Below are 15,425 nucleotides of genomic sequence, written 5' to 3'. Positions count from 1 at the left end.
AAGATGTCAACGGTTTATGGGCTGGCTTGGCCCAGTTCCGTGACCAGTGGGGCGGAGGGATCTGCAGATCCACTCCTCCAGGAAAAAAAAAAGTTACAGGGGACCCCAAAATAATTAAAAACAGCAGCAACGATCTGAGGAGAAACAAACTAATTTACTAAATACAGTATCGGAATGCAAGATAACACACTATAATACAATATAATTAGAATTGAAGCTAATCAAACATAATGAGAGAGAGAGAGAATGTCTGAAAGGTGGATATCTCACCATAAAGCTGAGATACGCAGTCCAATTGAGCAGCAGGGAGACAGGGGCAGCACCCTCGACGAAGAGCAGATGAAAAAGAACGCATCAGGTGACCTTGCCAGGAGTTATATCTCCTCTCCGTGGCTGCAAAGTCCCCTTGGGAATGTAGTTCTTCTCTTCTGGGCAGGTACCCAGGACTTGAGCATAAAACCATGACAGAAGAGAAAAATCAGGTTGAAAAGGTCTCAGAGGCTTCTAAAGAACTATTACCTTTTCACTAAAGCATTTTTCTGGTTGTCAGTACCACAGTAACTGAGGATTTACCTCCAAAATTTCTTCAACTTAAACAGTAATCACAGAAGCATTATCCAAACCTGTGTGCATTGCTGGCCATGTAGTAGTTGTTTCTTGCAAGTACATTCAAGTGACCTGCTCCTCATATTAATTGGGTAATTAAGTGTGTTCACTTTGCACGTGCATATACACTCACAGGCATGCTCTCTCACTAGTGCCAGTTGCTGTCTAGTGCAATGACAAGGGGAGAATACTTGGAAAAAAAGTCTTCTAAATGTACCGTTTCATTATAATGTGGACAGCTGTGAAGGAGAAAGCAAAAAGCATTTGACATCAGGAATTTCTAATGAGTAGTAAACCAGTCTGCAAATTAAATGGGGGCTTGCAGCATGCTCAACTGACTTCTCTGACCCTATGTTTCTTTCCTAGTAAACATTATGGAATTTTAATTTATGCTAGGTTATAATTCTTCAGGTTTTTTCCAGAGGACTGGCATCATCTTCTGGTAAATTACCGTTGAGAAAATCCATGGATGGCATCAATAGTTCTTTTGGTTTAGGGGGCATGGTGGTGATGGAATGAGTTGAAGGTTGAACTCAATAATCCTACCGGTCTTTTCCAAGGTTTATGATTCTGTGATGAGAAAGAGGCATGGAAATAGAGAATGAAAAGTGCAAAGCTCATAAATGTGGAATTGTGAAAAAGCTCTTTGAGACGCAGTGCCCATGCTTATTCTCCCTGCAGAATAGTAAGATCATTTAAGTTTTCAAATACCTTTTCTGCCCTGGTCAAGAGTTTTTCTCTGTGAACTAAAAACAGTTGGAGATTTGTGCAGTGAAGACGTTGACGAAGTTAGCATGTGCAGTAGGAATGGGGTTGATGTAGAGAGAACAGTGTTTTTTCAGAACATGAGCTGTACTGGAAAAGATTAATTGAGTAACCGAGTCTCAAAACGTGACTATAAATTGGCATAGAACTGTATTGTACTTTTGGGAGGGTATGAAACTTCTGTTTTTAATATTTGCTTTAAGTATTGTTTGTGCAGACAGAAGATTTAATGTCTCACATTTGTGTATTCGCACTGCAGCATTTTTCTAACTCCCATGATGGGATCCTGGGAAGCCTGCCATTTTTTGTTTTGCTACAGCCCCGTTTGTTCTATACTGAGTCCAACTCTGTCTCGTCTCAAGAGTATAAGGAGGAAAACATAAAGACATGCATATCATCTTGACAGTATTTATGACTGGCCATAGCCATAGCAAAGCAAGCATTGAAGGACAGGAGAGGGGGGTGAAAGGATAAGTAATTATCTGGAGGAAATTATCTGGAGATAAATTTCTGAGGACCAACACCTCTACCTTAACTTCTTCCTGGGGTCAAGAGTCTACTTATCTCTGGAAGACTCTGGAAGAGCCCTTTTTATAAAAGCTTCCCTACGAAAGTAGTAGGGAAGTATTCCCTACTAAATGTTTGCTGATTTTTCTCAGAGCCTCTCAATTATAAGATACATTCCCTATTTGAATTTAGTGGAGGTTTATCTGACATAAAACATAGGATCTAACAATACTTATTTAGCAAGTAAACTAAAACAAGATTTTGTGTACCGTATCTCATTGTTCATGATTCATATTTGTGAAATATTTTTAACATTGTATACGTAATATTTGAAAAATGTAGCATGCACTATTTTACATATGCGTGTATTTTCCATCAGCTTTAGTCATGATATGCCTCAGAGTCCTTCAAAAAAATCTTTAAAGGCCAAAATGTGTGGTTGTATTATGTGTTTATAGGTAGATTTTTAATACAAAGAACAAAAGCAAGATTTTTTTAAGGCCAAATGCTGTTTAACTCCCCTGAGACAAGTGTGATGAAGGCAATAAATAATATTTGATTCTCCAAACGACTTGCAGTGATTGAACAAAGATTTTAAAATGGGATCTCCTCAGTGAGTAGTTATCTCACTGCTCTTATTGCCTCAACTTTGTTCAGTGTCAGACTGCTGCTTTCATGAGTACCTCTTTATTTATGAGTAAAACAGCAGTATTATGGCTCAAGCTACAGACACTATCGTGTAATTATGAGAACAATTCACCAATTAAAAGGTGTAGATTGGCTTAAAGTACAGTAATGGATGTGGACAAATCACAGTCTTAACAGGTTGGAAGTCCTGCTATACAGCATAAAAGCATAATAGGCACATGTATATACATGAGTGTAGTTATCCTTCTGTGGGATTAAAATCAGTCTTTATAATGTAGAAAAATACTAATTAACCTGAACATTATAGGCAAAATTCCATGCAAAGTCTATGTCTTTGCAGTACTTACAAGTGTCTACTTCTCTCTACTAAATATTATATGTAAAAATTTGGACATGATGAGATTTGGTAGGTGGTATATTTGTTCCTTTAATGATAAAATAGAATTCAGTAAGTATTTGCAATAACCAATATAGATTGGATTCAGGGATGAAAGGGAACAATGCAAGAACTTTTTAGATATTTTGGTGTATAGTGCACAGTAACTTAATATAAAAAACACATAATTCTGCTAGTAGTAATGGAAAGAAATAGCAGCTGTTATTTGTAAATGTTAGCCTTAATACAAAAAGATAAAGCAAGTGGCTCCATTCGTAATAACAATCTCAGAGAAGTGATGTTTTCTTGTTTTCCCCAGGATTCACAGCTGAAAGCTCTCAAGGACACTGTGAAGCTTTGCCTGTCCTCCGTTCTGCGCAATCAACCTACTGCTATACATCGAATCCCTTCAACAGAGAAGCTGACATCCTCAGCTACAGAGGGCTCAAAAGTTCAATTTCCAGTAATAAGCACCAAGGTATTGTATCTCCCTCACTCTTTTTTTTTCAAGTATCTGTGAGAGTTTGTCCTGTAAGAGCATCAAACTGGAACTAAGAAGGATTCAAAATTCATTGCAAGATTAGGATGAATTTTAAGCCAATTCTAATAATTCTAAGCCAAATTTTGGTATCAGTAAAGTTTCACAGTGTTGGGAAATGAGTACTTTTATTTGCTGAGAAGCAAAATTCCATCTATTGCTTGCTAAATGAGCTGTGTCTGCATAATAAATCTACGAGGAAGATGGATTTACATCTAAAACAAGCAAGAATGGAAATTCATGGGATTATTTACCTGCCAGGCACTGATAATGTGTTTGTGGTACTACAGCACTGAACAGTGAGGCACTTTTTGTTTTTCACAAAAAAAGCCATGACAAAGGCCAATATAGAAGAGTAAAGCAGGTTGGTACGTTCAAACAGAATTTGCCGAAAGGGCTGCAATAATAGGCCAGGGAATATTTGATTTGCAGAATACATCCAGGAAATAGGAACAACAGTTCAGGAGTAAATATGATTAAAGAACTGGTTTCTAAAGCATTCTGATTCTATAAGTGAAAGCATTTTATCACAGTTGAGATATACAGTGATAGACGGATATTCAGATAATTTCCATCTCCAGGGTTGCATTTTGCTCATCTATTCATGTGATTCAGTACATTTAGACTGAGTCTAAGGAAGAAAATTTTACAGCAGGATGGTGGAGCATTTGTTTCATTTTTCCCTTAAATTCTACAACTCTTTTGTGAAATATAAAAAGAGATTGCCGACTCACTGTCAGTTTGTAATTTTTTATAGCAGCTGTTGATATGCGCCATTAGTACAGAGATTGAAGCCAAAAATCAGAAATCTTTCTCTATGTAATTAAAATTGAAATGTAATGTCAGAAAGTTGAATATGATTATAAAGCTGGATCTCATGTTGCTTCTCTTACCATATTGATTGTAGGTTCATTAACTATTTCAAAGTGAGAAGTCTTCATTTCGTAAACCATTACCTCCAGAAAGAAACCAGCTTATTATTTAGTAACAGCCCATGAGGATATTAGACCTCACTTAGATTAAAACAACTGGTTCTCCATTCTGAAGAAGGATGGACTCAAGGATATGCAGACTGAGATTTCAGGAGCATGTAGTCCCTGGCACAGCAAAGGAATACAAGTAGAGTTTGGAACAGAATTTATGACATTTGATTGAAAAACAAAATTATCTCCATTCTTTTTCCAGTCAACAATCAAATTGATTTTATGTTTAATGTTCCAGTTTATGAAATATAGCAATATTTCTATATAGCAGTCTGAGTTCTTTGTATCACAAGAGTGCTTGAATAACTTATGCTCCCGCTTTAATAGACATTGCTCACATTTCTCTGCACATGGCATATGCCATGAAAACATCTGCAAAAATGATGGTTCTGAGTCCTGCTCTTCCTCACACTGACACCTCATTATTATAAATCTGTGCATTATCTGTGATTATAAAACCACTGAAATCTGCTACTGTAAAATAGGTTGTCAAGTCAGCATAGCCAGTCCAGAATGTCTGCATTTAAGCCTTATTATGGAAGGCATTTTTCTTATTTTTTTTTAAAGAATAATATCCATTCTCATGTATCTTTTCCTTGTTTTTTTTTTTTAATCTTGCAGACTAAGTCAATCTAACTACATTGTTCTAACTACAGTGTTCTTTCTCTGTCACATTTGCATAAATATTTTAATATACCAGGCTCGTATTCTGGTAAGTGTAATTGTGTTTGATTATTTTTCCTACGTGAAAATGAGAAATTCATATGAGCATCTTGTAACTGAGATGCAGTTGAACTTTGAGGAAAGAAATTATCAGTTGTCTGGTAAATACCTTCTAAGATATTCTCATCCTACATAAGAAGTTTATTCTAAAATGGTCACATTTATTTTAAATTCATGGAAGTGTATGACATCTGCATTACTTAGATATGCAGTCATCTGTGAGGTTGGGGCACTTCTCACTAAAAACAGTGGCAATAAGAAGGTTGTATTTTTGTATTGAGAGCTGGAAATCACAAAATGAGTGCTTGCTAGAGAAGATGTTTAAGATAAGAACATGATGCAGAAAGGATAATTAGGAAAATAAATTTCCAAATTTCTTGTGAAGGTTCATTATAAAGATTTGATTTGCTAAAGTGTCATTTTTTTCTTTCAAGAGACTGTAAGATAAAGAAACGCATAGAGATTCAAAAATTAGTGCATAAATGCACATAAATCACTAAAATCAAAAGTTTAGTTCCCTTGAACTGATTAATAGTAGTGCATTTTGCTACACCTTACCATGTACAATTTACAAAAATATAGAGAGAAGGCACTAATATTTCAGACAAAAACCATTTTACCTATCCTGTAGCCATCATAACACAGATTTCACTCGTGAAAGCACTTCCCAAAGGCTGTCTGCATGTGAATTCATTGACACTAACATCTCAAAGGAAACCCCACAAAGGAAAAAACTAAGAAAGGTGGTCATTAATCCTGAACTATGAGGTCTTGATCTTTCTAGATTGTTGACAATTCTTTGTATTCCATAGTTTCTTTTCATACCATAATGTCCCAGCTAGTAACTTTCTGTCTCCTGGAAGTGGAGAATGCTCCCAAATGTGTTTGGAGTTGCCAAATGCAACAGCTGCAGCTGCAACTGTCTTGTGTCATCCCTGTGACACACTGGGGAGAAGGAAGAGGGCTAGAAATCTTTGAAAGGAAGACTTCTGATCTCTAGATGACCGCCTAAGGACTCAAAGCTTTACAGCCATTTAGGTACATCTAGGTAGATTATCATTAATGGATGAAAATCAACTAGGCTACCTGCTATGGGGAGCATGGGTTGGGATCATCTGTGAATCAGAGTACTGGTATTGACATCCAATTGAGGCCTCTTCTGTACTAACTGTAGCTTGGCATATAGAACAACTCTGATGTTTTAGATGTGTTTTCAAGTATATGGATTCACTAGGTGGAATGCTTTCTTACTCAATTTGTTCTAATTTTCCTTTCTGGAAAAGGGTAGCATTACACTTAAATTAATACATTTTTTATAATGATGGCTATCATTCAAATATCTTTGGCTCTTTGGCTGCGCAGTGTAAATATACCTGTGCCCTAAATGCAAAGAAAAAATGAGCTTGAGTCATTCAGAATATTAATGAAAATGAAGCAGAAAAACAGCTTCTATTTGCAGTAGCAAGGTTGAATACACAAATAATGGGCAGTGCAATTAAAAGAATAGCAGAATAATGGCAACTAGTTTTCTCTAGGGTGTTTTTGTCTAACATTGTTTTACATATTCCCCACATAAATTCCTTCATAAATGCCCTGTGGTTTTGTGTGTTTTGTGGACTGCAGTGTTCTAGGAGTAGAAATAGCCAAGAATTTCAAACTGTGAAGAAGAAAATAACAGCCCCCTAGTCCCCTACTGCACATGGCTGGAATGAAAGACCACCAACAAACACCATGTGTGTCCAAGTCCTGATAGAGGAAATAGGCTGAAGAATGAGAACTGCCCTTCTGTAGAAATGTAGGGGAACTATCATTCCGATGTTGCATTTGTGAATATATTTTGAAAAGATTTAAAAATCTACAAGAAGTTACATTTTCCTGGTAGTAACTGCTGCAAGAGCTGTTGCCTCTGCTTCTATTGCTGTGACTATTATAGGTACCAGTATACACTGATCAATGTAAAAAATCCAGAAAAGTAGGAAGTGTGGTGGCCCATCTTTCTTTCATCTAGAAATAATCATGCCCAATCAAAATGAGATCAGGTAATGTTATATCAGTATTAAGCCCACAGAAGTGTTCTTGTGGGGTGCAAAGGAATGAGAGCTTGTGAAACTCTTCAGAGAAGGTACAGGTCTGAAAATGTGGTCACTCTGAAAAGCATTTTGGAATGGTCATGTAGTAACTCAAGAGCATGATTTATTGTGTTAGTATGTCTTAGTATTCAGGTTAAACATAAGCTTACTGTTAGTTTGAGAGCATAGATACTGAGCCTCTACTGCAAATACTGAGCAAGGTTACTGAAAGCAGAAGATGATGTTACTGCCTGTGCTTCTTTACAAATTTTATCTGGGTTTTAGATTTTCCTTTGTGGGGGATTTTTTTGGTAGCTGTTTCTTTGTTCTGTTGCTGGTTGTATTGGTGTTTGTTTTTATTGTTTTGTTTTTTGTAGTTGTTGAGTTTTTGTATTTGTGGATGTCATTTTTTTAATCTAGAAATGATCTATTTGTGAAATCAGAATATTTATTAGGCTCTAGGACTTATTTCATTCTACAAAGGTAGAAACGATTGATAGAATGATTCTCTATGAAATAATAAGTAGTTAAATATTTGTACTGAATACCAGTTATAGAAAAATCTCATATCATATCATTGATAATACTGTATAATGATAACTGACTAGAAATGTAGAAAGAACTTATGATTACATGCTTACATTTCTTCAAATGCAGAAATATTTTGAAAGAATAAAGATGGATTAGGAATGTGTAAGTTGGTTCCAGCCCATGTTTTTGAAGACAGAACAGAAAATTTTTTAGTCATTTTAAATTACTATATATTACAGCCTAGAAAACTGATATAATACCTTCAGATTCATGAAAAATTAGCCAGCTGAATATGGAAATATATTATATTTTGCTGTAGGTCAAGAAAGAAACTGTATTCTCCTGGATGAGGAGCTACAAGATATGGTTTACTAGCTTGTGGTAGCAATGGTAATGGATGGACTAGATGATCTTTTAGGTCCTTTCCAACCTTGAGATTCTATGATTCTATGAAGTTAAATGAGAACAAATTACACAAGAAAGTAGTCTGTTTTCTAAAATTAAAGCTATTACCAATCTGGTCGTTTATCATGATATTCCAGTTTAAATGAAGGTTCAGACCTTGAAAAAAAAAAACTTGCATATTCATTGCTCAAGAACCTATGAAACAACAATAATACAGCTATGAATTTATTTTCATCATTGTAAGAAAGGTTAAGACTCTAAAAGATTCTCTAATGCATCTGATTATTTTTATTCAGGGTGGCCTTGGTTGTTACAACATGCTGAAAACATAATTTGGCAGTTATTTTTCTCCAGGCAGTAAATTTCAAACTGACATTCATAGAATCATAGAACAGCATGGGTTGGAAGGATCATTATGACATTGTGTCTGGAAGCATTCCCAATTTAGTCAGTATTACCCCTGTCTCTGGGGACCAAATAACAGGTAGAAGTTAATGAGATATTACTGGCATGTGCAGTTTCAGTGGCCTGCTGTTGGTTGCATTTGGCATTGAGATTGGGAAACAGTAATTAAAATAAGCAATTACTAAATGCAGAGGAAGCCATGTTTATAATATGCAGTAATGACATAATATAACTCTTTCCTCACACGTGATCACTATGAGAATAAAATAGTGTTGAAAAATGACACCTTCCACTGTTATAGATTTTGATTTCAAAGCAGTGAGTAATACTTGTGTCCTCCGAAGGTACTTGCCATAGAAATCCCAAGTACTGAGTATCTGCAAGTCTAACGTATGAAGAAATTTGTCTTGAAAAAAATGAAAAACTGTAATTAAAAGAGCATGACTAGCATGACCTATTCCTTCACGAAAGTCTTTCCTGTTCTGCTTTCTATGGCTGTCTTTTGGCTTATAGACTTTCATTATCTTTAGGATCAACTGGATGCCAACTTATATTACTTTTTCATTAATAATGGTTCATAAGAGCTTGGCAACCCTTTCTCGTATCTTTTATTTCTTGAATTTACCTCACATTGAATATGATTTTGTTATTTGCTCAGGCCTTTCTCAGTGACTGATTTTTAATAAAATTTTATTATATGCTGGAAAATATTTAATACCGGACATCATTAAACTGAAAGCTGAAGCTCTTTGATTTTACTGCTTACTTTAAATAAGTCTTCATTATTAGCACATTATCTTGACACTGTATTAGTTTTAGAGGTTTTTTTTTTTTTTTTTTTAACTAAGTGTAGTCAAGGGAAAGTGGAGGGGAAAAAATAACAGCACCTGGCAACTCTTACTCCATGTCCCAGAACAACATCATTCTCATTTAATAATGTCATTATAAACATTATCATTTAAGTTTTAGTGGCATGATCTTTCTCATTCTCCACATTTCATAGATCAGCCTTCTGACCTCTCCCTAACTTGTTACAGGTACCAGACCCTAGTGCCTTAGGCCTACTGCAAGCTTTAACAAGTTTATGGACAAACCTGTTTTTTCTTTTCCCTATCAGAAGGGAGAAAGAGGAGATCTCTTGACGGCATTCCAGGTGTTACTGTCCTATGCTACTCATCTCTCATATCAAGCCATGATCTTTTTTAAACATATTTTTAATTATTGTTCTCTCCTAGTTACAGTGAGTTACAGTGATTGGGAGAAAATATAGTGCTTATAATTTTATTCCAAGTTGCATTTAGCAGAAAGATAGTAACACATTGCCTTATCTTGTGACTCTCCACTGGTGTTTGTGACTGGTTCCATTAAAAATATATGGATATGTAAGAAGGTTGGCCATTGTAAGACTTCATTTTGTTAGATGAGAGCAATTAGAAAGAAACTGAATTTACTTTCCTTTGCAATTCCACTTAAAGATATCTACTTCAAGAATTATTATTATTAATACATTTTCTCACAATATTACATGTAAAAAGATTTGAAATCTGTGGAGGGTCTAATTAATCACTTTAAGAGGCTTTCCAGTTTGAATATAATTGTGAAATGACTCCCAAGGGAATTTCTCTGCCTGAGGATGTGTTCATGGTGTAGATGATAATTATTAATGTTGGTATCCTCTGTACAACATCTATTATTAATCTATTGTTACAAAACTTTAAATGTGTATATGAAACCAGATGGGGAACATTAGAGATAGTTAAGTGTTCTTTTATTTGAGGAAAGATATGATTTGGAAAATGTCAGAAAGATGTGTCACCAATTGATTCTCGAGAACTGAGTATTTTGGCTATTAATAAAAATAGAATTTTCTAGTAATTTAATTAGAGCAATTGCATTGAACCACCAAACATAAGAAATACAGAATAGGCCTAAGACATTCAAATTCAGTTTAGTTTTGAGCAATTTAAGAAATAGCCTTCTGACCTAAAACTGAGGAATATGTTCTTGGAGAATACTTCCTTTGGTGAACCCAGATCCTTGGAAAGGCGTATTCTTTATTACTGGATTGTGACCTCTACCTTTCTTGGGTAATCCAAAACTGGTTTAATGCAACCATATCTGCTTACATTTATTCATATATTTATCCAGAGATGAATTTACTAATATGCACATTTATCTATAATGTTTTCTAGTTTTTCTCTTTCCTGGAGAAACTGTTTGCCTTTCATTAAGCACTGACAGTTAACAATTCATTTTTCTGTGCTTATTTACAGTGGATTCTTATGTACCTATATAGAAAACATCCATGATTGATATGTGTATTAAGGAAAACTCTATCCCATTGTCAACAGCAGACTTGTAATGGATTTTTGGTCGTAGGTTATTTGGGAGAGAAGTCAAATGAGAGGAAAAATTTTTGTTAGATAATACAAGGCAGCAAAATGTAGTAGAGATAATCCTACTATAAACTATTTGAAAAAGAATTGAAGTACTTCATGCCAGGCCTGTAAAAGTGACAGTGTGACACAGAACTAATCCTTTAGATAGCTATGTGTTAAAGAAAACAGTTATGTCTTTGCTATATAAACAGTCATCATTTCTCAAGTTTTCCCCAGTTCTTTTGCTGGAGTTAGAGAAACAAAACAATAAAATTTTATGATTGAAACAGAAATGATTAATGATATGAATGCTAGAAGTCTATTAGAAAGTTTCTCAACAGTACAATTAGCTCAAGATAATCTTGATGTGCTACATGACAAATCCACTCATATTTTTAGGTCAAATGATTAGAGCCTTCAGATAATGTAATTCTTCTCTTGGCCATTTTAAAGATTGTTCTGCTTTACCTTTTAGCTTGATCATGTCGGTGTGCTGGGTGCAATATAGTGCCTTGGAAGCAGTTCAGCAATGATATTTTTATACTTTTAAGTGTATACAGTGAGATACACATATCTATGTGATGTAAATAAAGGTTTTAGGATCAACTTTTGAGAAATTTATGGAAAGGCATTCTGTAGAGGTGAAATGATAGAACTGTAAACATGACTGAATTGTAGTACCATGAGATCTAAACTTGGGACTGAAATTCTATAGTGCTACAGAAGTGTATTCTTTAAAATCTATGACCAGGACAAGAGGCTAATTTAAGGGAAATGTCCACACAGAAGGATCATAGGATTTAAAAAAAAGAAAACCAACAGCAACAGAAGAAAGGATCTCTAATGGTACCTATTTTTAGTGAATGCTGAGTAGGCTCAGCTTACCCTGAGATGGTTCCAGTGGTGCCTAGGATTTAGGAAGAGCAAATTCATAATATATTGCCAACATCTTCCAACAGCAGTCAGCTCTCCTCAGAATGCTCACTATATCTTTAGAAGCAGAAATAGCCTTCAGGGAATGTTGGTAGTATTACCCATGCTGATTTGAAAGAAAGCAAATTCCATAGCAGGAGAGCACTTCCCTCAACTATAAAGAACAGGATTAACTAAAGCTGGGCCTGCTAAGGGAGAAGATCTAGCGAAACTGCGTTAATTTTTTGACTGGATTATATAAAGCATAACTTTTTTTTAATTAAGGCTGTTAGTACACACACTTTTGGCTGTTAGTACACACTCATGAAAGATATGTTTTTCAAAAGGTATTTTTCTCCTCTTCACTTATCAGCCAATTGATTAAAATGAGACAGAAGCTGTAGGCAGCTGTCAGAACACCTCCCTGCCTACACACAAAACCCAACAGATAATCACATTCATTCCATCTAATGCTCATTTGAAGACTGTGGAGCCCGTTGCCAGCCTTGGCTGGATTGTCCTACACATCTACTGTATAGTCCAGATTTGGCATCTTCTGACTTCAATATGTTTAAACTGATGAAAGACGGGCTACATGGGCAACATTTTCATAGCAGTGATGCTATCATAGCAGCTGTGAAACTGAGTTTCTTTCACTGGTGCAGATTTTTACAAGCATGGCATTCAGGCTCTTGTTCATTGCTGGCAAAAAAAAAAAAAAACTAACAGCAGAGACTGTGGAAAAATAGTGTCTTGTAGCTGACAATTTGTTCAACTAGTGTTACTGTACTCTTTGTATCTGTTGTGGTTATGGAAATTAATAATAAGCATAATTTTCAGGGAGATCTTATCCTCTACTGAAGAGCAAACAACCAATGGGCTAACCTCAGATGAGAAATTATTAGACTCTCAATTCTAAAAGTAGTTATTTTTCATTGAATTTTCATAAATGTGAGGGTCACTGACCCTCGAAGTTGAACAGTTGGGGTTTTTGCGTTCCTGGGATGCTGTGCCATTTCAAATAATGCTGGAATACCATCTATTCTCAAATCTCTTATTTTTTTAAGTTGTGTATTCCCTCATGCTTTTAACTGCAGTCTTCAGTTCTGTTATCTAAAGAAAATTATAAAAGTCTTCTTTATTTAGAATCTTCCTTCTAACTGCACAAATTGTCAGCACCTAAAATTTTATAGTGGTAGAATTGTCCTGTACACAGAATATGCCTGACTATCCTCTAGCCAAGCATTAAAAGATTTCAGATGACTATAGTTTAGTTCCGTTATCACCAGTGTCAAAATGCACTTTAAAAAGCTTTTTCTGCTTAGTCAATTCTTTATTCATAAGTAGGCACACTGCAGAAACGTGTAAGCAAGAGCAGTGTAGAAGCCCAAATGATCTTGTAGAGTAAATTTAGCTTGTCAGAATGTACTCAGAATTAAATGTTACTGTGTTATTACTGGGTTTGTATACACATATGTTTTATATTCCATGGTAGTAAGAGCCTTAAGAAAATGTTATCTGATTGGTTTCATGAAAAAAAGCAAAATACATGCTTCAGAAAACTTGCAGTGACCTTCTGATCTGAAGATAGCAGCAAGCATAGTAACAGTTTCTTCAACAACAACTGTGAATCCTAGAAGAAAATGTAGGAAAAATGCATACAAAAAAGAACTATTTTAATAGAAGTATTGCTGCCTCTACCAAAACTGTCACTCTGTGAAATGATCAGATGGGTTTTGCCATGAGAAAGGCATTTTTTCAGCATCTCCTTAAGTGGCTGTGGCTATAAACATGGTGCATGCAGAATTCAACACAAGATGTCAGCACATGTTTTTATAGCCAATATATAAACAATATGCAAAATGCTAAGTATTCCAGGCTGTGTCCTCCTTAGTGTGCTCCACTTCTGACACACTACTATCTCAGTTTTTACTGTGTTCTCTTTATAACCTGCCAGTTAGGGAGAATAAGAAACGGGTCATTATCATGTCCTGTTTATAAGAAAAATAATAACTAGTAGTTTGACTGATTGCATTTAATCTCAATCTTATGTTCTCTTTCATACTTGAGTGTGCACACATACACAGGCACACAATTATATCTGAATCAATGTGTTACATAGCATGAAATATAATCTTGATGTAAATTATAATAAACTATGATATATAAACATACAGACACTTGTGAAGTACGCTATTTAGATTCTTGCATGATAGTCATTATTGATTGAAACTTCAAGTTGGACTGTCAATGCTTAGCTCTATTAGAACCCAAAACTTTGTGATGTATGCTATCTTCCTAGTGCTTAATTTTCCTAAGCGGAGTAACTGACAGCTGTCTACAGTAATTTTCAGTGTTTTCCATTCTCACATGTTTCATACAATATGTATAATTGCCATAAGGGAAGGAAGTGGTGGTGTATTGTCTTCATCTTATGGCCATTACTTTTGTGGATTTCACAAGGTCAATATGAGGACAACAGATTGCCTAGAGGAACTGTGGTTGCTCCCTCCCTGGAGGTGTTCAAGGCCAGGCTGGATAGGGCTTTCAGTAACCTGGTCTAGAGGGAGGAGTCCCTGTCTCTAGCAGGGGGATTGAAACTGGATGATCTCTAAGGTCCCTTCCAAACCAAACCATTTTATTAATTTTATGAATAATATTTCTAATATTTGTTTTCATTTAAGATGGGTAACTTTTAGCTCTTCTTGTTAAGTCTCACTGGAAAACGTTTATTTTTTTTCTTAATCTCTTCAAATCACATAATTGAGGTATCAACTAGCATGAGCCCTGGTTTGCAGTTAAAGTAAATGCATCATTTTGAGAGTCTTGAAAATCAATATACAGCGAATCATTACAGAACGCTTCTTATTGATCCTGAAAAACTTGATTGCATACATTTTCATGAGAGTTTTTTGTTTTCTTTCTTTTCCTAAACTGAGTGTGGAAACATAAGAAAATGCAATTGATACAGGTTGGGCAACAGAAAAATGTCAGTTGAAAGTTCTACTGGAAAGCATTTGGTTAAATTATGAAATATGCAATGCTCTCAAAATGAGCTGTGCTAGAAAAAGAACAATGGAATTCAGAGCACAATAACACAGTGGACAGATATGGCTTCTTTTCATATGCAGGTAGCATTGTATTTTGGTGACTGTTTGAACAGTCCTCTATTGCCTATTTAGATGCCCTAGAATAGCTACCCATCAATTTCTGTAGAAGGGCTTTGCTCTACCATTGGAGGTATTTCAACATCAGCTTAAACTCTAGTTTGCTGTACATTGGTAAAGGACTTTCATTCCATTCTGAAAATGCAAGTATATTTTGTAAATTACCAGAGGAAGGTAAACTGTCGTTATTTTCAACTACTGTGCCTCTTTCATGCCTGTTTCAGGTATTATTTTCCTGAGGAGACTCACTTTAACTGGGAAAATTGTGATGTACTAGGAAATGCTCCAAATGATGCTAGAAATGTTCAGGATCCCTTCCCTGGCTCTTTGCAATAAGATTTTATGAAGTTTTTTTTTTCTTCTTCTAGAGTAGTTTTTCAAGAGAAAAAGAATTTCATACCAAAATGCCAGA

At 35.3% G+C, this 15,425-nt stretch overlaps 1 protein-coding gene across 1 annotated transcript in view; it reads left to right on the top strand.

Moving 5' to 3' along the window:
- Window positions 1-15,425, top strand: part of LOC122186275 (leucine zipper protein 2-like) — a 150,011-nt gene that overhangs the window by 124,738 nt on the left and 9,848 nt on the right. Inside the window, exon 9 of the mRNA XM_042882779.1 lies at window positions 3,222-3,380. Coding sequence (XP_042738713.1) covers window positions 3,222-3,380 — 159 coding nt within the window. The remainder of the gene's footprint in view (window positions 1-3,221; window positions 3,381-15,425) is intronic.

Source organism: Lagopus leucura, unplaced genomic scaffold (assembly GCF_019238085.1).
Source record: "Lagopus leucura isolate 7727_CA_CO unplaced genomic scaffold, USGS_WTPT01 Super-Scaffold_100035, whole genome shotgun sequence".
Lineage (NCBI taxonomy): Eukaryota > Metazoa > Chordata > Aves > Galliformes > Phasianidae > Lagopus > Lagopus leucura.
Note: the sequence above shows the minus strand (reverse complement) of the source record. Positions and strands in the feature narration are given on the sequence as shown.